Source organism: Schistocerca nitens, chromosome 3 (genome assembly GCF_023898315.1).
Source record: "Schistocerca nitens isolate TAMUIC-IGC-003100 chromosome 3, iqSchNite1.1, whole genome shotgun sequence".
NCBI lineage: Eukaryota > Metazoa > Arthropoda > Insecta > Orthoptera > Acrididae > Schistocerca > Schistocerca nitens.
Window position 1 is genome coordinate 845,359,384 of NC_064616.1, and position 26,311 is coordinate 845,385,694.

The 26,311-nt window shown below is 38.5% G+C and overlaps 1 protein-coding gene across 3 annotated transcripts in view; it reads right to left on the minus strand.

Moving 5' to 3' along the window:
- LOC126249785 (organic cation transporter protein-like) overlaps positions 1-26,311 on the minus strand; it is a 263,258-nt gene that overhangs the window by 23,544 nt on the left and 213,403 nt on the right. For all 3 annotated transcript variants that reach the window (XM_049951468.1, XM_049951469.1, XM_049951470.1), the window contains exons 7-9: positions 14,748-14,883; positions 9,300-9,439; positions 2,144-2,358 (exon numbers count right to left, since the gene is read on the minus strand). In XM_049951468.1, coding sequence (XP_049807425.1) covers positions 2,144-2,358; positions 9,300-9,439; positions 14,748-14,883 — 491 coding nt within the window. The remainder of the gene's footprint in view (positions 1-2,143; positions 2,359-9,299; positions 9,440-14,747; positions 14,884-26,311) is intronic.

Below are 26,311 nucleotides of genomic sequence, written 5' to 3' on the forward strand. Positions count from 1 at the left end.
AGGATATAAGATGAACATCAACAAAAGCAAAACAAGGATAATGGAATGTAGTCGAATTAAATCGAGTGATGCTGAGGGAATTAGATTAGGAAATGAGACATTTGAAGTAGTAAATAAGTTTTGCTATTTGGGGAGCAAAATAACTGGTGATGGTCAAAGTAGAGAGGATATAAAATGTAGACTGGTAATGACAAGGAAGGTGTTTCTGAAGAAGAGAAATTGGTTAACATTGATTATACATTTAAGAGTCAGGAAGTCGTTTCTGGAAGTATTTGTATGGAGTGTAGCCATGTATGGAAGTGAAACATGGATGATAAATAGTTTGGACAAGAAGAGAATAGAAGCTTTTGAAATGTGGTGCTACAGAAGAATACTGAAGATTAGATGGGTAGATCACATAACTAAAGAGCAGGTATTGAATATAATTGGGGATAAGAGAAATTTGTGGCACAACTTGATTAGAAGAAGGGATCAGTTGGTAGGACATGTTCTGAGGCATCAAGGGATCACCAATTTAGTATTGGAGGGTAGTGTGGAGGGTAGAAGTCATAGAGGAAGACCAAGAGATGAAAACACTAAGCAGATTCAGAAGGATGTAGGTTGCAGTAGTTACTGGGAGATGAAGAAGCTTGCACAGGACAGAGTAGCATGGAGAGCTGCATCAAACCAGACTCTGGACTGAAGACCACAACAACAACAACAGCAACAACAGCAACAACAACATTGTTGTTCAACAATAAAAATAGATGTCAGCACGTAAATTCTGTTGTTATTAGTCAATGAATTTTGAAAACCACTAAGGTGTTAGATCTCATGTTACTTACTGAGAAGCATTGTTGAAGCAATTTTCTGTAGTAAATGGACTGTATTATTTGAAATAAAAGTGGTTCTTCTATAGTAAATTAGGGAAATATTATTGGCATTACAGTTTCATTCATTACACTGTGCTATTTCAATGGCTTTGAATTTTATTCACTCATAAATATACCGAAATGTTAAATGAGTAACATTTTTATTGCCTGGTGTATGTCAATTGGAACATTCATAACATAGTGAGATAGTACTAGTCATTATATTTCAGCTAATTATCATCTTATTTTTGATTATTCTTACAACAGTATTAAAACCCGAAGTTGATGTTAGACATTAATAACATACAGAAACATCATCCACAAACGTTGTTGAGCGCCCTTATGGTCTGGGACTCCTTCCATAAATGTCAAATATCACAATAAACAACAGAACCTGATATAAAATAATTTGGAAACACTGCTACAAAATATGCATGCAGCTATAATTAGACTGAAGCCAAATCAGTGTCCTTTAGATGATAAATATCTATTCAGGAAAACTGTGCAGCAGCTGCTAGCAAATTACTCACTGGTATCACAAGGAAAATCCCATCATGAAGGAGAGAGGGATGTGAAATGAGTTAAATAATACATTAACAGGCAGAAGTGGCCATTGGAGGCTACTTGTATGTAATTTAATTACCTAAAACGTACTTAAAACTAATCACAACTAGTGCTGATCAACATACATTCTTAGCTACAGATTTTAATTCTAGAATATGGGACCTTTCTTATGTGTTATAAATGTCACTATAGGTACTGCTTGCTGTAAACATTTGCACTGATATGCAAAATGTTCTCAGCTAATCTGAACTGAGTGAGTATAATTCAAAGAGCTGAGCTAAACAATGAGAAGGCTTATTACTCCCAGCTAAAAAAATAATACACAGCAGCTATAGGAGATTTCCATGAGACCATGTCTTTTTACTTATTTGATCCTCTGATGCCTTCACTATTTCATCTCTAATTGCTACCCATTCATCTTCCACTATATTCTTTACTCCTGTTTCAGTAAATCATTGCCTAATGCTCCTTCTGAAACTTCCAAAAACCTCTGGTTCTGTCAACTTTACAGGTCCATTATATAATCAATCTGAAACCTTCCAGTGTGTCCAGGAACATTACAATTTATAAATTGAGGCTAAGATACTAAGAGAAGAAATCAAAACAAGTTATACGGAATAGCTACCAGCTGACTTCTGTAAGGTTTGTGGTGTTGATACTAATACCAAGAGAAAAATATGTTCTGTGTAGTTATCATTCTAGTAATAATTTTGTGTTTAAGTACTGACCTGGAGGAACGACTGTGAAGGCAAGACAAGCAACAGCTGCAAGCAGGAAAGAGGTGCTGAGTGTGACACGTCGACCCATACGCTCCAGTGCATAGTATGCAGCTAGACAGCCTGGCAATTCAATCAAGCTCACCAACATAAAGTTGAGATACTTGTTGCCTGCCATTGCCACCGAATACAGTGACAGCCCATAGAACACAAACATGTTGGTACCCCTGAAACATAAGTGCTACTGGTAGTTTTGTTTCTGGAAATATAGCGTATCTATATCTCTATTGTAAAGTTCCACATTTAAGTAATAACATAATGTATTTAAGCTCTCCATATAAAATTAGACAACCACTATACTGAAAGAAATAGTATTTTTAGATGCATGTACATGGCTTAAAATGAGATGGAGCAACATCGTGTGCCGTTCGTATTGCTCTTGGGTGCCCAAGTGGGTGCAGCTGTTTTCAAAATATGATATTTTGACAATGTTCCTTGCTGTAATCTTCATGTGACACGTGGAGAATGAGCATCTTTGCCACATTGTGCTTCGTTTATACTCTTATCACTCCGCACAGCTTCCCCCACTACCTGTCCGCACACAGTGTCAGGGTGAGTGGTGGGGGGAACATGATCACCAAATTGTGGGAACAAACTCATGTTACTCAGTGCTTCTGTGTCCCCACTAAATGTGGATGTAGCTCTTGGCTGATGTTGTGACTTTAGTCAGCTGAGTTCTGGGCACGACGCTTTACTGATGACGAAGCCACTATCTTATTGAGCATGCTGTTGGAAACTCATATCTTGACAGTGTCTTTTAAAAAACAATCCTAAAATGACTAGGTCTGTCTTAGCTCTTCAGTTGGTTCATATTTCATCTAGTCCTCTATAGCTGTGCAGTGTTCTGCAGCAAAATGTTTTGTGGGTTGGATGTGACTGGTGTATCTCTTGTGCTCCTGGCACCTTTCTTTATCTGTCTGCACAGTCTGCCCAATGTATACCTTCCTACATTTGCATGGGGTAAGGAGGACATCTGGTCTGTGGAGCCCTAAGTCATCTTTCACTGTACCTGATAGTCCATGTGTTTCTGGAAGTGGACAGAAAAGACATTTGATGTTACACCGAGCCATTAATTCTGCTGATTTTGTTTCATATTCTGTCAGCATATGATAGATATGCCATTGTTTTATCCTCTTCATTGTGTTATATTGCTGAGCCTGTATCTTCTGTGCCAGGAACACAATAGAAACACCAAACTTAACAGCTTACAAAACCTGCAGCTGTGGAACACTGCGTAGTTACAGGGGCCCAATGAAATCCAAACAAATAGAAGTGCTGAGACAGATCTTGTAATTTTGCTATTGTGTTTTAAAGGAGGCCATCATGATATGAGTGGCCCAAAGCCTGATCATTGGTGACAGTAGCTTCACCTTCAGTAAAATGTGGGACCCAGCTCTCAGACAACTGAAGTCACATCATGGGCCGAGAATGACTTATGCATTCAAGGAGAGAAGCAAAAGCACTTGGGGATGGAGCTCACACCCAGCATTTGGAGATTGCATCTCCCCACCACTCCACCCAATGTGGTGTGCAATCAAGTAGCAGGGGAAGGGGTGGCACCTTTTTTTCATCTGTCTGTACAGTCTGCTCAATGTATACGTTACTGCATTTGAATGGAGTATGGAAGGCACCTGGTCTATGGATCCCCAAGAGTACAAAGGAGGTGCAAAGTAGTAAAGATGCTTATTCTACAGCTACCACCTGAAGATGACAGCAAGGTACGCCATTAACATATGTTTCAAAAATGACTGCATCTGTCTGTCACCTGAGAGTAATACAACAGTTGAATCACCAGAAAATCTTAAGATCACACAGTATGTGATGTGTAGAACAGTTTTTGGAGCCTACACAGAGATGGTACAGCAGCAGTGCCTTCTTTGTTAGATGTATGTAACAAGTGGAATAATATTGAAGTAAAATTATTAAAATTTAATAAAAAAAAATTAGTAAAAATCATGAAGCACCCTGTTTCACAAGCATAGCACCTGATGTTGTCTTGCAGCTTTACTGACAATGGCAGATATCTTCAATCAAATTCAGGACACTGGATTATTTGCATTCAGTCTAGGTAGAATATGAATGTTCTATACTTTTAATTAAAGTATCTGGGGGTTATTTGGGTTCCCTGTCTCAACCAAGTATTGACAGAAATAACATGTCAGACATACATGGGCTCCAGATGACAGCCATGGCTCTTGTCCTCATGGAGCATGGCTGTTGTGGCAAGTGTGTGAGGTGGTGCTGCTCTTTAATAACTGTTTACAGATATACTGCAGCCTGGCAATTTCAGTCAGTCTCTCACTAGTCACTGAAGTATTATGTACATGCCATTGGATAGCAGAGTATTTTTACCTTGCTTGATTAACATTTTGTGATTTGGACTTTTCCCTAGACTGTGAAAAGATGACTCATATATGCTCTGGACTTGTGTTGGTTTTTAATTCACCTTGTGATCTCCTTTCACAGTCACCACCAGAACTGCCTGTTTCATTTCACTGGTCTCCTCATTACCACTAGTGTGAATAAATGTAAACTGTGTTTCTACCTACACAGAGTAGGACAGAAAATTGGGACTCCACCAGCAGCAGCAGATATAGCTATTACAGCTTCTGCAAAACCCACAGTAGTTGGCAGCTGTGGTGGGCTCACCTCCCCTTCTGCCCTTCACTTGCTTTGACAAGGCAAACAAGGGTAGGCAGATCTAATTACATTGTATTGTTGTGCACTGCAAGGCAAATCAAATAACTGATCTTGGGCATCAGTACATGATCTTACTGCCCCCTAGTACTAAACTGCACGAAGTGGTGCAAGAATTACACCCACTCTCTGAGTCCAGTAGTTTGACTTTTTCTGATGTTTGTGGTTTGCTGACTGACTGTTATGGTGACCAAACTCACGTCATCATGGCTATGATGAGATTTAACCGATGTGGTCAGCAAGATAAACAGTCCTATGCAACATGGGCTGCTAACTTACAAGGCTTGGCATGCACCTATGACTTTTCCTGTAAGCAGTGTCACACATTAAATACAAACTCCTTAATCTGTGATATTATTATCTGTCTTGACTCAGATCAAGACATTAGTATAAAAGCTTCAGAGGTATCTGATCTCACCATCAGGGAGGTGTTAAAAATTTCCAAGGCTCGTGAAGTAACTGTGTTAGTACAAACTCTGTTTCACAGTTCCATGGGTGGTGATGTTGTTAGTAGTCTTAGTTGGTCTTGTGCTCCACTATCAAATTCAAATGGCTCTAAGCACTATGGGACTTAACATCTGAGGTCATCAGTCCCCTAGACTTAGAACTACTTAAACCTAACTAACCTAAGGACATCACACACATCCATGCCCGAGGCAGGATTTGAACCTGTGACCATAGCAGCAGCACGGTTCTGAACTGAAGCGCCTAGAACCGCTTGGACACAGTGGTCAGTGCTCCACTATCAATTGTTGACTTCTAGTCAGTATCATCATCTGAGCACCCATTCATCTGATAGTTAAGTAACATGGAATTCAGAAGTTAGTGCAGTAGTTATCAATTCCTTACACTCATCATTGATAGATGCACACAAATGGAAGCACTTTGTTGACTGTTGGTGAGTCCCCAAGTGAGCAGAAACTCATTCAGTTTCTTCCTCTCTGTTGTTAACAGGGTCCAGAAACATTTATGCCATCAAATTGTGTCCAGATCACAGCCCATCTGTTTTGCATGCCACAAACAAGGGCACCTCATGAGTGTCTATCTTGGGTGGCAAACATCAACAACTTTGGCCTTCAGCATGCTGCATGCTACCTTGATGATGCCTGGGAGAGCAACAGGCAAAATGCAGCATCTCATGTTGCAACTGGACATTCATGGGACGTCTGCAGATTTCCAGTTGCACACTGGCGTGGCCATGCCTCTGATTAATGAAGACACATACTGGTGCATTGGCTCCCTGCAGCTGCAGTCCCCTCAGTGCAAAGTGGTGATGTACAATGGCCAGTCAGTCCCCTTTTTGGGTCAGATCATTGTCCAAGCTTATAGAAATGTCTCTCAGCAGCTAACCTTGCTTGTAGTCAATTTTAACATTTTTGGTTTAGAAAGTTTTGTGCTTTTTGGTTTGTGAATTCAGGACCAGTTTTTTTTTTTTTTTTTTTTTTTTTTTTTCCCCACCTGTGATCCCATTCACAGAACTTTGTGTGTTGTGCACACAATTCAAGCAGCTGTTTGAACCTACTATACATTGTGCAACAAAGTTCCAGGCCCACATTTCAGTAACACAGTTGGCAGTGCCTAAGTCTTGTAAGGCTCGTCTGGTGCCTTTCACCATTCATGAGCAAGTTAAAGCAAAACTAGTTAGGCTGCAAAATGTAGGTGTTTGCTCATCAGTATCATGTAGCTGATGGGCTACGCCCATGGTCATGGTTCAGAAACCTATCATTCACTCTGTATTTGTGTTGATTTTCTGTCTATTGTTAATGTTCAAACAAATGTTGATCTTTATCCACTCCCTTGACACAAGAAATTGTCAGCTAAATTGGCTGGGGTCCAATATATTGCAAAGATTGATCTTGGTGACACCTAGGTGTTCAGACAAATCAGCTTTTTATGCTTGATATGCTATCTGGCATGAATCATTATAACAGACTGCCATTTGGGGTTGGAAGTGCTCCCGTGACGTTTCAGAGATACCTCGAGGAACTCATCCAAGGTATTCCCAACAGTGTTAATTGTTTGGATGATTTCTTAATTACCAGGGTCATCCAGGAGCAGCATCTGCACAATCTCCAGATGATGTTTGAGAGCTTCAAGCCAATGGTCTGTGCTGTCACCTCAACAAATTTCGTTCCTTTGCTCCAAGTGTCAAGTAATTGGGTCGTATATCATGTCACGATGGGCTCACCCTGACGCATGCTCATGTGGCTGCATTGAATTACTGGCCCCTAAGAACCTCAAAGAAGTACAGTTGTTTCTAGGCAAAGTAAATTATTACACCTAGTTTATTTCAAATATGGCCCACATTTCCTATCCACTTAATCAGCTGCATAAAAGAAATGTTAAATTTGTGTGGTCAGAGGTGTGACAGAAGTTTTTCATGCAACTTAAAATGAGCATTAGCTTGGCCACTTTTTTAGCTGCATTCCATCCTGGCATACATTTGACACTTGGCACTGATGCATCAGGTTGTGGAATGGGCACCATGCTATCCCACACATACTCTGGCAGTACAGAACAGCCCATTGCATTTGGATCTAAAACATGAAATGTGGCATAGAGGGATGATCCAGAAATTGAAAGGAGGCATTGGTTATCATATATGGCATTCAAAAGTTTTACGTGTTCCTTTATGGTGCAAAGTTTTGCCTGATCACTTATCACAAGTTTCTTATTTGGTTGCCTGGCCCCCACTCACAACTTCCTGGTAAAACAGCACAGTGGTTGCAATGTTAGGCATTGTTCCTTAGTATTTATACCTCTGAGAGCCATCATTGGTCCAAAATGCAGTACTCCAATGCAGAAACACTTTCCTGGTTGCTGTGTGTCCATATGCCAAATTTTATAGGCATGAGGCACTGTGTTTTGCCTTAGATGCAAACCAGTGGCATACCTTTGACAGATTTCCAATTATAGCACATGAAGTAGTGAGAAGTTGTTGTCTTCTGTATGGTGAGGGTGGCCAGAGCATTTGTCTAAAGACACCAACCCAGAATGGCCCACCCATTTTTCTTTGCAGAGCAGGCTCAACATGACCAAGAGGGTCATTTTGCTGGCTACAGATGATGAATGTGGGGGTTGTAGTTCAACCTATGCTCTGCTTCTTCATATTGGAGGTCCTCGAGACTACACATTGGGGAATGTGCAGATGAAGGGAATAGTGTGTCGTGTGCATTGGCCTGGGGTTGACACCACCATTGAAGACGCTTTCTGGAACTTTCATGCCTCCATCCACAACTAGTCTGCCACAGTGCAGCTATTCAACCCTTGACCATGTCCTAACCAGCAATGGCAAAGGGTGCATATTGATTTCATTGGTCCAGTCTATGGCACAATGTGATTGCTTGTTGTTGACACAGTCTTTAGTTTTCCGTATGTCATCTGGATGGCTACAACTACTATGACAACTACTATCCACATCCTCCCCATCATATTTGTGATAGAGAGGGCCCCTTCCACTCTGGTTTCTGACAACAGCCCTCATTTCAGGGCATCATGTTTCAGGAATTTTGTTAGTGTAACCTCCACCTGGACCACTGCTCCTTTCCATCCTGCATCCAGTTCAAAATCTGGCTGAATGGTCAGGACATTTAAGATGCATATGTACAAACTGTGGATGACAGCAGACTTCAGGACAGCACTTATCATCAACAGGGGGAGGCAAGTGTTTCAGGCTGAGGGCAGCCAGTTGCAGCTGGTCCAGCAACAGAATCAGCTCCATCCACACTGTGATGTATCGCTCCCCCATTTCCCACCACTGCCAGCTAGGAGTGCCACCCACAACTGTGCCAGGGACCAGCCAGGCCATCGGCTTGCCTTTTACTATTACATCCTCCACCCTAGTGTTAGGTGTTGGCAGGAAGTCGACAACAACCATCATTGGGAGTATTTTCCTTGGGATGTGGTATATGATTAGAAGACTCATGTACACTCTAGATTTATGTTGGTCATTAATTCACCTCATGATCTCTATTGTCAACCACCACCACAGCTGCCTGTTTTGTTCTGCTGGTCTCCTTGTGACCACTAACGTAACTAATCATAAACTGTGTTTCTACCTATATAGCACAGGACAAAAAATTAATATTTATAGAACACCTGAGAAGAGCCTTTGATTGTAGTATTCTTCATAAGTCACAGACTCATTATGCCTACAGTTTGTAAAGTGAAAATTAATCAACATGCAAGTTTGCATTACAATGCAGGATACATACTGCTTACAATAATTTATTGAATGCATGCTGTTAAAACATCTTAAGTTCACATTTGGTATCAGTTCAAGCATTTCAATTACATGTGTGACTACAGAGCATGAAACATATTATTACAATCCATCCTGTATTTTCCATTTTAAGCATATTTCTAATTCTGTTGAATCATTAATCTAATACTAACTTGGCAAGAAACTAACCAGCAGAAACAGCAGACAAACAAGCGCACCATAAGTGTGGAGGAGTGCATCACTTGCACAATAGCATCTAGTTTTCCAGTTTTGCAGCTGTCATCAGTGCTATCTGATCCATGGATGTCATCGTGGACTGGTGCTGTTTTCTGAAATAGTATGTTTCAAATTATACCAAAAACTTTTGTGAAGTTTCAATCTACATACAATTTTTTTCAATTCTGGATATGCTGATCATGATGGGGCAAGATCAGATCAAACTGTTTCTACTGTTCTTAATTACTGTTTTCATGAATTGATGGTTAAATATGAAAGTATAATCTGAAAATCTACAGTTTAATAAGAAAACTATAGGATGACGTATTGAAATAAGTCCTGTTCGAAGGAGCCAGTTTCAAGAATCCCATTATTGTCATTGACTGAATCAATTATTGTATTATTTTGAGCTGGGAGGAGTCAAAGGATGGCCATACAATACCTCAGTTTGTGTCACTATTAGTTCACCTTTATTAGTGAATGACAGTGTATTATGTTTGCTTACAAAACATCAAACATATATTTGATATAAAACTGTGATAGCAGGTACTGTAGGTACAACTCTTAACTGAGGCAAATAAAATGAATAAGAGAGAAAGAAAGCAGAAGAATACATTTACAGAGATCTACTTCTCACATTACTAGATTTCAGAAATTTTATTTGATTCTTGTGTATGTCATTATTCACTCAGACTGCCATAATGTACTACCTGACAAAAAAAAGGTGAAGTACCAGGACGACGTGGTTGGATGCCAATGTAACTTTGCATATGTATACACCATCAGTGGATATGTAATTGTTTGTGACAGACAGAACAACCATGTGAATGCATCAGTTTTGTTCATGTTTAGGGTTGCTATCAGGCCTGGTAGGTTGTATAAGGGGCATGAAAAATGTTAATGCTGAGTGATCACTGCGAATAACAAGGAGATGCTACGAACTCATCTGGGACAACATTATCAGCACATGGCAGGGTTTGAAAGATGACTCTGTGTGTGTCTGTATTTGGCTCACTGATTGAATCATGGAACATTGAGATTCATGGGGTATTCAGAAGTAAAAGTGGCTCAGAGTTGGACTGCATGGAATGTGTGTGCAGACATACTTGTCATTGAGGTTCTGACCACCACAAGGAAGGATTGCTGTATTGTGCACTGAGCATAATGTAATCCCTACACATCTGTATCTGCCATCTGTGAACAAGTAATGGACTTTCTGCAACATTCTGTGTCTTATCACGCCACTGGTCAGAGATTAGCAGCAGCTGAACTAGGAAATCACCATCCCATACATAGGATGCTGTTAACAACACAACACAAACTGCTGTGTTTGGAGTGTTTCAATGATCAGGAAGCAAGGACTGCTGACAAATAGCATCACATTGTGTTCAGCAAATAAATTTTGTTCCTGCAACACCCTGGACGACTATTGTTGGTGAGTACGGTGGCAACCTCAGGTGCGGGTTTATTCTTTCAATGCTTTGGAGAGGCACAGTGGTGTTACTCCAGGCATCATGATGTGGGGAGCCATTGGGTGTGATTTCACGTCATGGCTGGCAGTGATTGAGGGAACTCTGATCAAACAACAATACATCACAAACATTTTGTGCCCTCACATGCTACTTCTCATGAGACAGTATCATGGTATCGTTTTTCAACAGGAAAATTCTCATTCTCAAACATCATGTGATGCTGAAGTACTCCTGTGGCCAGCAAGATCCCAGATCTGTCCTGGTAGAACATGTGTGGGACCAGCTGTCCCAGTGTCAACACCCAGGATCTCAGGAACTAGTTAGAACAGTTGTGGGTCATCTTGCCTCAGGAGACGACTTCATGACACCTTTCCCAACCAAATTGGTGCATGCATGCAGGCCAGAGGAGGAGCAACATCTTACTGATAAGTGGGCTCATACTACCAAGTTCTAAATTTGACTAGGTTGTATAATCACTGAAATAACATCACATACCCTCACAACTCATGAAGTGCCATTCTGTTTCCTACTTTCCTTCACAGTGCTTCAATTTTTCTTTATTGGGCAGTGTATATTATAACTCACTAATGTTTGTGACTGAAACATACTTCATGCAAAAGATTAGGGAGCCATACATGATAATATACAAATGATTAAGATTACAGAGCCGAATGTCATCTCTGACTAAAAATGCAACATGGTGTAAATACCATACATGCAGCTTCAGAGTTTCTAAATGCTGCAGTTGCAAATCAAAGGGAGCCTAAGAAGGTGTTGGGAAATCTCCCTGAATGGGATTTGTAGATGCACCTACAAAGAATCAATATGGTTGCTAGAGGGCAGTGATGAACAAGTTTAAGGTCAATTATTTCTCAGGCGTGTTCAAAGGGTGATATTTTAAGCTAGTATGCAGGTCCGGGAGGCTTTTCCACCAAATTCTTTTGAAGAAGATTTACATATTTCTTGCTGCATATGGTTTGGCACTGTCCCACTGAGATATAACATTTGGTGTTGCCTGACAAAGGTGCAGTACTCTCAAGCTCTAAAATCTTCCTGACATGGCATTTACTATTCGGGTGTCCTCCTACACTGAGGTGACAAAAGTCATGGGATACCTCCTAATATCATGTCAGTTCTTCTTTTGCACAGTGCAACATGGCATGGACTCAACAACTCGTTGGAAGTTCCCTGCAGAAATGGTGAGCCATGCTGCCTCTGTAGTCACCCATAATTTTGAAATCGTTGCCAGTGCAGGATTTTGTGCACACAAACTGACCTTTTGATTATGTCCCATACATGTTTGATGGGGTTCATTTTGGGTGACCTGGCTGATGAAATCATTTGCTCAAATTATCCAGAATGCAAACAATTGTGGCCTGGCAACATGGTGCATTGTCATCCATAAAAGTTCCAATGTTGTCTGGGAACATTAAGTCCATGAATAGCACTCCAAACAGTCGAACATAAGCATTTCCAGTCAATGATCAATTGAGTTGGACCAGGGGACCTAGTCCATACTGTATAAATGCAGCCCACACCATTATGGAGCCACGACCAGCTACCACTGAGCCTTGTTGACAACTTGGGTCCTTGGCTTTATGGGGTGTATGCCACACTTAAACCACACCATCAACTCCTACTGACTTAAATTGGGACTCATCTGACCAGGCCACAGTTTCCCCGTCTTTTGGCGTCAAACCAAAACTGTCATGAGCCCAAGAGAGGCACTGTAGATGATGTCAAACTGTTAGTAAAGGCATTCACATTGGTCATCTGCTGCCATAGACCATTAATGCCAAATTTCACCATACTGTCCTAAGAGATACATTTGTTGTACATCCCACATTGATTTCTGTGGTTATTTCATCCAGTATCACTTGTCTATCAGCACTGACAACTCTATGCAAATGCTGTTGCTCTCAGTTATTAAGTCAAGGCCGTTGACCACTGTGTTGTCCATCATGGGGAAAGCTAATGCCTTAAATTTGATATTATCGACACACTCTTGACACTGTGCATCTTGGAATATTGAATTACCTAATGATTTTCAAAATGGAATTTCCCAAGCATCTGGCTCCACCTAGCATTCCACATTCAAAGTCTCTTAATTCGGTTGGGTGGCCATAATCACGTCGGAAACCTTTTCAGATGAATCATTTGAGTACAAATGCACTTCCCTTTCATACCTAATGAACATGATACTACCACCATCTGTATAAGTGCATATTGCTGTCCCATGACTTTTGTGACCTCAGTGTATACATCATAGCTGAGATCACAATGTGTATCCAATAGTACCCAAACCATCACATCAAGCCTTTGTCCACTATGCCATTCAACAGTGGCAACTGCAGCCAGATTTCTGGCATCTCAGTAGCGTTTATATAGCCATCACTACAGGACATGTGGAAATGGAATTCATCATGAACCATTACAGTTTTGTATTCAGCACCACAGTGTTATGATTCACATGCACATCGCAGTCTGAGGTGCTTTTAGACTATGGAAGCTGATAAATGGCATTCATGCCACCTGTCCAGCACCTAAGCTGGCATACTTTGTCCCTTCTTACTTGATGTTAAGAGATCCCATGCTTCATTCATTTCAACTTGAATGAATATCTGGTTAGACACTTTAGATTGAGCAGTCCTATTGTGGTAAGAGGCAAGTAGATACAAGGTTGTTGACATGAAGACAAATTTTGTTGTATATGATAATTTTCAAATGGAAAATCTAGAATAAACCTAGGAAGCACATCATTACCTTTCTCTCCAAGCATGTGTTTTATGCAGTGGTGCTACTGATGACTGGGCTAACAAAATGACAAAGAAACAGTTGATTTGCTAGTAACAGTGTAGTTCATTTTCCACACAAACAGAAATCCAGATCACAGTAAGAAATGAGACTATGAACTGATTCAAAATAAATTTGCTGAATGTGAAATCTAGGCATCAGCTGTGTTAGGTATAGATGTACTACCTATTAGTGATGTCTGAAAATTTGTGCCAGATTGGGACTCAACCCTGGATTTCCCACTTAGCATGAGTTGTCACGTTAACAGCTTTGGTTATCTGTGCATGCCTCCTGGATCAGCATAAGCTTCCATATGTCACACTGTCTACATCCTTATACCACAGTACCCTACATTCAACACATAATGCTCACATCTTTACTTTGTATCCTCACAGCAGTGAGAATGAGACAATGAAGAATTGAGAATCATCTTGTGCCCACATGTGCAATCATATAATATTTGCTTGCATTTAGGAATGTAGACAGTGTGACATGTGAAAGTTTTGGTTGGTCTGGAAGGTGTGCATGGATAGTCAAAGTGATTGAGGCAGTCACTCATCATAAACAGGAAAAATGGGTTCAAGTCCTGGTCTAGCTCAAATTTTCAGATGCCTCTAATAGGTAGTACATCTATATCTGACACAGTTAATGTCTAGGGATTTATATCCAGAAAATTTATTTCAAATTAGTTTTGGATGACTGTTAATTGTCATTAATTCCTGTTCATCCAGACATGCATGTAAAAAGACTATGAACTGATTTCAAAGACATTTTCATTTTTGGAAGAGTTGATTTCCATACAAATGAAATATTTAGGGAAGTGAAATGCATTTAAGAATATGAAAACTAATGAAATGTTAAACTCTGAGCTTCCTTTCACGTGGTAGATTGTAGTTCTCTCAGGATAAATAGCTAAATGATTAGGAGGAGGAGAAATTCCAGTCAGAGCTTTACTCAGGAAGAATGGTGTGTTTCCTCAGCCACTAACAAAACAAGTTACTCTATTCAATTTGTGTAATGATACATAAAAACTTTACCACACATATTTTTGAAAATACGTTTTGTAACTGTTATATTGTGTGAAGCAAGTTTTCTTTTTTCAGCAATATTTTATAATTAATGCAAATACTGTGTATGTCAACATACATTTTGTTACCTGCGCTAATTGCATCCTCTTGATGGCCTTCTCTGATAGGTCCACACCATTCTGCTTTGCTGCTTTTTGAATTATGACATTTGCGTCACTTGCTCTTCCATTAACCATCAACCAACGTACTGACTCTGGCAGGATCCTGTAAGGATGTGATTATACAGTTCTTGTATATTAATTGCTCCTTCATTAACTGTCCTCTGAATATGAAGGTAAAGATACATTCTTGAGCAGAAGCTAATTGTAGATTATGCAGAAAAATGAACTATTTTACAGTAATATAGTAATAATCTACATACACATTCTGCAAACCACTGAAGTGCATGACATAGGATGTTTAACATGGTACAACATTACTCGAATTCTTTCTTTTCCAACCTCGTATGGAGTATGGGAAGAATGACTACTTAAAAACCTATGTACATGCTGTAATTAGTCTAATCTGGTCTTCACAGTCCCTATGCAAATGATAAACATGAGATTTGTGAATATATTTACATTATTCACTTAATATTGTTTCTTGAAACTATGTATTTAGGTTTTTGCAGAATAAATGGTATCTTTTATTACGCAATATTACATAGTTCTCCTGTGTTGTTATAGAATTTTTGTCCCTTTTATCCTTTTTACACAGAACCTTTTGTTCCATGACAACATGTGAGGATACCTCAGATGAAGTGATTTTATTTTTTTACATCAGATGATGGAACTATAAGTGTTCTGAAACCAGACCTCTACACCATCAAAAAATTGTGAATTAAGCAACTGTCCTATGGTTTCTTCATTTTTCAAAATGAGCTTGTACTGTTGTGGCTGCCCCATAGCAATAACTCTTTGGAGGTCACTCTGTTCAAAATACCTCTTTACATTTGAGCTCAGAACATGTTTCATGAATAAAACAGATGGACTTCAATGAGCTAAGATGGTAGTTTTGTGGATCACTTCTCCTAACCTTCTTACAGATATCAAATGAGGTGGCACAGTTGTTAGAACACTGGGCTCACATTTAGGAGGATGATGTTTAAAATCTACGTCTGTCCATCCAGACTTAGGTTTTTCACGATTTCCCTAAATCGTTCCAGGCAAATGCTGGTAAGGCCCCTTTAAAATGACATGGCCAAATTCCTTCACCATCCTTGAAACATTCTGAGCTTGGGCTCCATCTCTAAGTGGCCTCAATGTAAATGGAACATTAAACCCTAATCTTTCTGTCTTCCTCATTATACATGAGTGTGGCTTGTGTTTACTTCAAATCACTGGACACAGTTTATAACTCAAGGAATGTGTGGTATATTACGGTTAAAATGGAAACTATATCAACTGAAAATTCTGTACAGAATCTGACAAGGGATTCCACTAGACACTGTAACCTTGTTCAGTTTTAGAGATTTTCCATTTATCTCAGCACTTCATACATTAATATCTGTATCACTCATCTTTGCTGTAGTATGAGAAGTAAACCGGGGCAGTACTTTTGCATCCTCCTTAATAAAGGAATGTTTGAAAACTAAAGTCAACATTGATGATTTTACTTTGCTACTCTAAATTTCAGTTCCTGTCACCCATGAGTGTCTGGACTCTATCAAACTTTGGTGCCACTGACAGCCTCTACGTGTGACCTGATTCTTTTTGGTTTTGTGCAAGCTCTTTCATAAAGATTCAATAGTTGTTTCCAAGTCCATGCATTGCCCTCTAAACAGCCAAATATTTTTCATTTATACTATGGAGGTTCCCTCCCATCACAAACTGTTCTACTAGGCACATGTCTATCCAATGCATGATTAATTATTTTTTAAACTTGAACCACATATCCTCTACAAGTTCCTACCCAAAAATAAATGGTTTCAGTTCCTCTTTGAGATATAACACTTTTGCCTCTTTTTATAGCTTAGTGAACATGTAAATCATTCCATTTGTTTTAGGTACCATTAATCATTGTTGCTACAAGTGACTATAACATATTTCCATCATGAGTGGTCTCCCAAATTACTTGCTTACAGAAAACTAGTAATATTGTTCCACAGGATGACTTTTAATACCCACCACTTGGCTGGATGAGCTACACCAAAAAATAATCTCATGTGACATTATGGAATAAAAGCAAGAAAAGTATGCTAGCCTTTTTCATTTTTGTATCACCTACATCTGACAAAATTTGTGTTGCAAACAGAAATTTGTTTAGGCACTATAGCAGTCCTGTGGTATGTTCCTCCCAGTTGAATTTAATATCAAGCTGTAAACCAAAGAATTTAAACTTGTCAACTTCTGCTATCTGCTTGTTATCATATTTAGGCAAATACTGGTGGGAAACCTTTTACAAGTTTCGAACTACATATGGTGTGTTTTCAGAGTTTAGTGACAAAAAATTATTTATGTCCATGAAAATCTCATTAACTGATCTTTCTAAGATTGTACTAGATTTGGCATTTAATACACTGTTTGTGTCTTCTGCAAACAAAAAAAAATGACATCTGGTAACCTTACTGATGAAAGGTATTGACGTACACAATAAAAAGTAAGGGCCCTAAGATGGAACATTGTGGGACACCACATGTAATTAGTTCCTAGTTGGATGATGTCTGATAGTTTAATACACATCTTTTTCCTATTGGTAACCTTTGTTTCCTGTCAGGGATATAGCATTTTAACCATTTTGCAGCATTTTCTGTAACACCTTGATATTCTAATTTACTTTAAAAAATAGTGTCATTTACACAGTCAAATGTCTCTGACACATCAAAAATATACTAGTAGCTTGTAATGTACTGTCTAATGAATTAAGTACATTCTTGCTGTATGTGTAGAATACTTTATCAATATCAGAACCCTTTAGAAATCCAAACTATGAATTCGACAATACATTATTTGTTGTCAGATAATTAAGAAGCTGATTGTATGTTACCTTTTCTAAAATTTCATCTCCTTTCTTAAGCATAAGCTTAACTACAGCATGTTTCAGCCATTCAGGAAACATTCCACCAATAAATTACTGGTTACACATATAATTTAAAATGTTTGTAAACTCAACAGTACACTCTTTAATTAATTTTGTTGATATTTTATCATAACCACTAGAATTCTTTTTATTTTGAAGACTTTATGGTAGACATTAGTTCTACTGGTGCAGTGAGGGCCATATCTTACTGAAGTTATTTATAATGACTGATCTGATATATTCTGTGGCAGCATCTATTGAACCTGACAACCCCATCTTTTCAGGATTAGCTATGAAAAGTTGTTCAATACAGTACACATCTATTACCAATGTATCATTTAATAGTAATGATATCTGTTCATCACCTCTGGTTGTGGCAGTATCTTCCTGCACTATATCCAATATTGTATATATTTTGTTATTTTATGTGACTATCTTTCTCTTGTAATGCATTTGATTTGGTGTTCATATTGCTGTCTTTAATATTTTGCAGTATGTTTTGTAAGTAGATACACCATCAACAGCAGAGCTGTTTCTTAGTAACAGGTAGTTTCTTTTTGTCATACAAGACACCTTTATTCTTCAAGTAATCTGTGGACACTTTGTGAACTTTGTTCAAATCTGGTGTAGGTTTAGGAAAAACAGTTTTAAAATAAAGACATTGTTAAAAAAAGTGTTGTACTTTTCAGTTGTGTGATTAGCAGTGTATACATCACACCAGTTCATGTCTTTGAGGAGTTTCCTAAAATAATCAATTTTTGGCTTACAGGCTTCCCTTTTGAATTCTGATTTAGTGGATTTTATATCCTATTCAATATCAACATTTAACGAAACAGACTGGATATCACAGTTTTAGAGGCCATTGAAAATTGTTTTTGTAATATAATTTTGTTTATTAGACCTTTGGGTAAAATATTATCAGTGGCTGTTTTTGAGCAATTAGCTATTCTAGTTGGGAAGTTTGCAGTAGGAATTAGGTTGACTGATAGTGTTACTGGAAGAGTTCACAAGAAAATTTACATTAAAATTGCCAGCAACCTTTATTTCTACGTTTTTCAATGTTAAATAGGCCAGCAGAGCTTCAGAGTGCTTTATGAACATATTTAATCACCTACAGGTGCTCAGTATAGACTTACTATCATGATGTGTTTATTAAGCAATTCTGGTTTTGTTGTACAGGCTCTAGCCATAATTTAAGAATATCTGTGCTCTTAAATTTATGACAATTCTTAATGAATGTGGCAACTCCTCCTTTCTCCATTTCAGGTGTACAAAAATTGAGACACTAACTTAAATCCAGTAGCACTTAGCATATATATAACAGCGGTCACATAATGTTCAGAGAGACAGATTATGTCAACTGGGTTTGATGACTCCAGTTCATCAACATAGATAAGTAGTTCATTAATGATACTTCTTAGTCTTTCAGTATTTTGAAGCAATAATGGTAGCTGACATTTTACACTGACAGACATAAAATTGAGTGGAAATAAAATTTCTGCTGATTGCTGAAAATTTTTAACCAGCTGCTGTTTGTGTTGATGCAATATACCAGACTTAATGTTGTTTGGTTTCTTTCTCAAACTGAAGATTTGTATCAATCATAACACTTGGGTTCTTTCTGTCCTCCCTACCCTAAAGAAGGCGCTGTTCTGAATCTTGTACCCACCGGTATTTTACCATTCATGACAGTGGCTTCCCTCCACCCCCCTACCCCTCCCCTCTGCCCTCCTTAACTTTTTTTTCCATTTTCTTAGCCAATTTACCCTTTCCTTTCCTGTTGAGATGAAGACCATGCCTAATACAAGATCTATGCCAATATATGACCCTGCACCTGATATGAAAAGCCATTCCAACTCCAAATTCTTTCTCCTGACAGACAAGTTCAAAGGAGGTTGGTCATGGGTTCTCAGTAAAGTTACAAGATAAACATTGATACGTCTTGATGTTGGCATCACACACTATATTATAACCAGGATCTCTGTCAATACTATTGCCCTGACTACCCATTATTACCACAGTGTCTTCCTTGGTGAAGTCTTCACAAAGTGATATTAGCATTGAAAAGAAAGAAAGAAAGAGAGAGAGAGAGAGAGAGAGAGAGAGAGAGAGAGAGAGAGATGGTACTCTGATTCTAGTTTATCCTGCAATAGTTGGCCCTCTAGCATGAGAATTACCTAATGGCAAAACTTTCTTTCCTGTTACTGACTTCGCTACATTTTTACTTTTCAATATATTGCTGAAAGTTTTTTGAACACTGTCTACACCTATATTTGCAAGTATAAAATAGTAATGTATTTAGGAGACGAAAACAGTACTTCCAGTAGCTTAAAATCCATTAGTTACATGATCATGGTCATAAAACCCTGTGAAAGGATAACACTAACTTCCTGTTATAGTAATATAATAAAGGAATGTTGTAACAGCAATTATAACAGTATGACTCATATGAGAAACTTTCCCTGTGCTGCTTTGAGATGGTGTTTTATCAGAAATCAGAAACACCAACTTACATAAACAGAACAGTAACACTAGTGGCACACAAGCCATGTTTATGAAGAAAACAAAGCAATAAAGGTAATTACAGACATTGCAAATACAGAACTGTGTCAGCCACAGTTAACATATCTAAATATATTAACATTTTCTTCCATACAAAATAAGCTGTATTTCCTTTCAGTGAAAGGTGGCTAGAGAATTACTGTGTGGAAAGACTGTCCATAATCACAAAACACTGAATTAAACAACATAGATTCAGAATACACTATTTCTGTCAAAATAGAAATAAGTATAACAGTGTGTAGCATTAAAAAAACTGTAAGACTCACAATGAGAGACTTAGGCCTACTCCGTGATGTTCTGAGATGATCTTCTGTTTTCTTGTGACAACAATCACAAAAGCATTTCAAAAGACAGTTACCAGTTTTGACCAGCAAGTGGTTATCACACTACTTACTGGTAACTACTATTTGAAATGCTTTTGTAATATTGTTGTACAAAAATAAAACACCATCTCAAAACAGCACAGGGAAAGTTTCTCATATGAGTCATATAGTTTTTGTAAGGTCTCATGCCATTATACTTGAATCTACAGTGGGAAGAAGCCCTAATAACTGGTACAATAGAAAGTACCCTCTGCCATACTCTTCACAGGTGTTTATAGAGTAGGAATGTAGATACACATGAGAACTGTAAAACAGCAAGAATCATTGTAAAACCTATAAAATTTATGATAATTTATGAGCCTGTATCCTGCTACTAGCGCATTTGTGTGTGTGTGTGTGTGTGTGTGTGTGTGTGTGTGTGTGTGTGTGTGTTTGTGTGTGTTTATCTCTCTCTCCCTCACTCTCTCTCTCACTATGCTCTTTTTGTCTGTACTGCTCACATCAGTTGTTCTGTGTATCATCAATTTGCACCTTCTGTATGATTCTCAACTCCGCCTGGGGTCAGTTGCCGTGCAACAGCCACTGCCAGTCCCAAGCCTGGATAAAGGAGGAGGGTTGGGCATTGGGCTAACAACCCAATCCTGTAAAAAACTCTTTGTTATGAAGCAAAAACTTCCCTCAGACATGGTTCAAATGGCTCTGAGCACTATGTGACTTAACTTCTGAGGTCATCAGTTGCCTAGAACTTAGAACTAATTAAACCTAACTAACCGAAGGACATCACACACATCCATGCCCGAGGCGGGATTCGAACCTGCGACCATAGCGGTCGCTCGGTTCCAGACTGTAGCGCCCAGAACCGCACAGCCACTCCGGCTGGCCCCTCACACATGGATGAATACAATGGAATACAAAAACTGCAAAGGAAAAATGGTAAACAATTTAGCAATTTTAATTTTGGATCTTGGAATGTTCAGAGCCTGTATAGACCAGGAACCATCCAGATTACGGTATCAGAAATTAACCAATATAAACTGGACCTGGTGGCAGTACAAGAGACAAGATAGCTAGGAGAGGGAACTCACAAAGAGGATGGATACACACTATTGTATGGCAGATGTGTAGATAAACACAAATTCAGCACTGGTTTTGTAATACACAACAAAGTGGCAAATACAGATAAGAATTCAAAGCTGTTCACAAGAGAATATCCTACATAGTACTTGGAAACCAAGTGTCAGACATCACATTCATCAATGTTCATGCCCTGACTGAGGATAAAACAGATGAGGAAAAGGCCGAGTTCTATGACCAACTAGAACAAACTATTGAGAGCACACCAACTAGAAATATCAGGATAGTGCTAGGAGATTTTAATGGAAAAGCAGGAAAAAGAGGAATTCTACATACCAACTATAGGAAGGCACAGTTTGCATGATGAGACCAATGAGAATGGTCAGAGGATGATCAACTTAGCTATCTCAAAGAACCTGAGAGTAAGTTTGACTTACTTCGAACTCAAGAGAATACATAAGGGAAAATGGTGCTCGCCGGATGGAAGAACCACCAACCAGATAGATCACATCTTGGTGGACCAGCACTATAGCTATAGAGTCATGAACATCAGGTCATGTAGAGGAGCCGACTGTGCGTCAGACCACTTCCTCATTGTGTGCAGGCTTAAACTTATGTTCACATGCATGCATAAGAAGAAGGGGACACTAGAACCTGATCCGAATGTTGAGAAACTATGAGAAAGTGCCACTAAAGAACAATATGCTATAGAAATCAAAAACTGTTTTGAGGTCCTGGAGACCCTGGAAGCAAGAGAGAAGATGGAGGAGAAGTGGAAAGAAATAAAGTCCACAGTACTAAGTGTAGCAGAGGATATATTGGGAAGAAAGAAGATAATGAAGAAGAGGAAATTGTTCAACGAGACATGCCAGAAGGCTACAGAAAAGAGAAGGAAGGCGAGGGAGAAGTGACTAGCTGACAGAGGGAATGAGCAGAAAAGGGAACATTTTATCAACGTCAGAAGGAAGACAAAGCAAATCCTAAGAGCAGAGAAGAGAATGTATCTAACTAATTTGCTAGAACAAGTTGACACAGAGAGCCAAAACAGGAATTCAAGGCAATTCTTCCAGTACATGAAAAATCAGAAACATGGATTTCAGAGCCCAACATTTTTCATTAGAGATAAGAACACCAACTTGATAAATGACAAGGAAAGAATTGTAGGAGATGGAATGAATACTTCTCAGAACTGCTGAATTGCCCAGACCCAGATGAGATGTTACCTGCAGACACCATGGAGGAAAGGAAAGATGATGAAGAATGAGAAACTAGTGAAGAAGACATGAAGATCACAATCAAAGGACTCAGAAACAACAAATCCCCAGGGGAGGACAGAATAATATCAGAATTAATCAAGGAGGGAGGTGGGAGCTTACACTTAGAGACATATATAAACTGATCCAGTTGATATGGGAGAAGGAGACACTGCCAGAAGAATGGAAATTGGCTATAATATACCCAATATAGAAGAAGGGAAACAAAATGGAATGTGGTAACTACAGAGGAATCAGCTTGTTGAAGGTAATGTATAAGGTACTATCCAAAATTATCCTCAGAAAATTGCAACCATTCATAGGGAACAACATACAGGAGTACCAAGCTGGCTTTCGACAAAACCGATTGACAATAGATCACATTTTCACACTAAGACAATTGTTTGAAAAACACTGAGAATATGATAAAGATATCTATAACCTGTTAGTCAATTTTCAACATGCATATGACAGCATTCATAGGAATAGCCTATACAATGCAATGTGTGACTTCAGAATCCCTGAGAAGCTAATGAGAATGGTGCAAGCTTGTGTGGAAGGGTCAAAGACAGCAGTACGTTTCCGAGGAGCCACATCAGAAACAGTTGATACTGAGACAGGCCTCAGACAAGGGGATGCTCTCGCATGTGTTCTGTTCAACGTCATCTTAGAGAAAGTAATAAAAGAGTGTAGGCAACAGGAGTGAGCTGGAGTACAGATATACGGTAACTTCAGTTGTCTCGCATATGCAGATGCCATAGCACTACTAAGTGAATCAAAGCATGAGTTGAAAGGAATGTACCAGAAAAAGGACAATTATGCACAGAAGGTAGGGCTCAAAGTGAATCAAGACAAAACAAAGTTCATTCAATTAGGAAGAAGGCAAGAGCAGGAAGAATTTCTTGAAATCGATGGCAAGAGGTTCAAGTGAGTACACCACTTCAAATACTTGGGATCATGGTTTACCACAGACAACAACATAAAAATGCATATAAAGGAAAATCTACGACACAGTGATAGGCCCAGCAATAATTTACAGTTCAGAAACATGGGGCATGACTAATTGAGGAAAGGAAAAACTATTAACATTTGAAAGAAGAGTAATGAGGAAGATATGGGCACCACTTTTAGATAACGGAGAATGGAGGAGGAGGAAAAACAAGGACATCTACCTTCTGACACAACAACTAACTATCCTACACAAGATAAAGAGCAAAACAGTACAGTGGGTGGGCCACATAGTCTGTATGCCAGATGGAAGACAGATGAAGATGGCACTATAGGGAAAACCAAACACCCCATTGGATGACCAAGGCAGTGCTGGATGGACAACCTGGTGAAGGACCTAGTAGCCCTGGGGATTGAAGACATCTGGAGTAACCAGGCACAAAACAGGCAGGAATGGAAGCATTTTGTGGAAGCTGCACGTGGTCTCCAGGGCCTGTGATCACTGGATATCTATCTATCTGTATGATTCTATTGTCTTGTCACATGTGGATCCACGAGAGGGTTATTTCCATTTTTACAAGCCTTTTACGACTGAACAGTACAAATGATTCCATTAGTGAAAGCAGACATCAGTGCTATAAAAAAAATCATCATTTTGTCTCTGTTAAAGAACTAGCTGACAAATGCTCTTTTAATGCTGTGTTTGGTTATATTTCAGATTTCGATAGAAGTTACTGTTGAAAGTAAATATGTGATTTATGTAAAGTGAATGGTAGTACAAAGTTCAACCAAACCTTCAAATTATTGTTAAGTTTGTGTGTAAAATACTAATCCTTTTACATTTGCTTATTTATTTATATTTATTTAGTAATAGTAGTGTTAGTAGTAGTAATAGTAGTAGTAATAGTATGTATATAATTTAGACCTGTCAGTAGTGTAACCTCACAAACAATTAAATTGTGTATACATAATTTTTTTGAAAAGTATTTGTTTCTAGGTGCTATGCCTGAGTAAGAAAACAGTCATGTGGATACCAATAATGACAACGGCAGTTTTATTAGTAGTAGCAGCAGCTATGCACCACTGTTTGGGGATGGTCATATTTCTGATCAAGACAGAGATTATAATCCTTCCAATAATGAGCATCAAACCACTGAGCCTTACTCAGGAAAGTTATATTTTTAACATTTTATAAATCTGAAGCTGAGTGACTCAGGTTTTTTTGTGTTTACTTTTTCAATAACATTTAAAATAAAAACTGTCTTTCTATTTTGAATTTACAAAAAATTTGATTTAATATACATTAATTTTAGGTAACACAGAAGAAGAAGAAGAAGAAGAATGTAATTAAACTGGACACTTGCTGGCCCCTGAACGTCAGCCCAGGAAAGAAAGTCTAATAAGAGAGCAAACCTGGGGAACACAGGACAGGCTTATATTGATCATAATATGAAGCTACATGAGGCTAAAAATTTTTGTGACTACAATTGTCAGTGTAGGTACAAATGTAACGATAATATTCCGATGAGCAAAGGGAAGTAATATTTAGAAAATATTGGAATCTGGTAGCTGGAAACTTCAGACATCATTCTTAAGTGGTACCTTAGACAGCCTGTGTTGGGAAGAAAACTACAGCTATCACTCACAAAGATTTATCATGTACTACTAATTTGGAAGGTTTTTGAGTGCACAAAATCGTTTTTTCTGTTTTTAAATGCTTGATATATCTAACTTATTTTACAGGCCGAAAACTACATTTGTGACAGTCTTTCTGCTGTGCCTATCTGCAAATGGCAAGGAACTGGCTCACTGAAAATAGGAGACAGGACTATAATGTATGAAGATTGTGGTCAATGCCATGAATTTTGAACTGGATTCTACATTCGTAAATCAGTAAATGACTCAATAAAGAATTCAAACATGTCAATAATTGAATACCATACACCACAGTTCAGACTCAGTGGTTAGATATTACATTTCTAAATGCACATGCACCCACAAAAGATGAGGAGAATGATATGAAAGAAGGCTTCTACAGTCAATTGGACGACATGTAGAACTCAATAAATAGATAGAATGTAAAAGTAGTGTTAGGAGATTTTAATACCAACGCAGGAAGGGAGGAAATTCACAAACCAACCACTGGCAGTTTCAGTTTACTTGAGGAAAGTGTGGATAATGGGATTCGACTTATAAACTTTGAAATAAGAAACTATCTCATGATAAGCATCACAGAATTTCAACACAAACACATTCAGTTAGAGACATGGATGTCAACAGATGGAAAAGTAGTGAATCAGATTGACCAAGTCACTATTCAAAAAAGATTCCAGAACAGCATTAAAGATATTAGAACCTATAAGGATGCTGACTGTGACACAGACCCTATGTTAACCATATCAAAAATGAAAATAAAATTAAAAAAAGAAATAAATAGAAATAGAGCAGAAACTACTAGACATAACTTAGGAAATC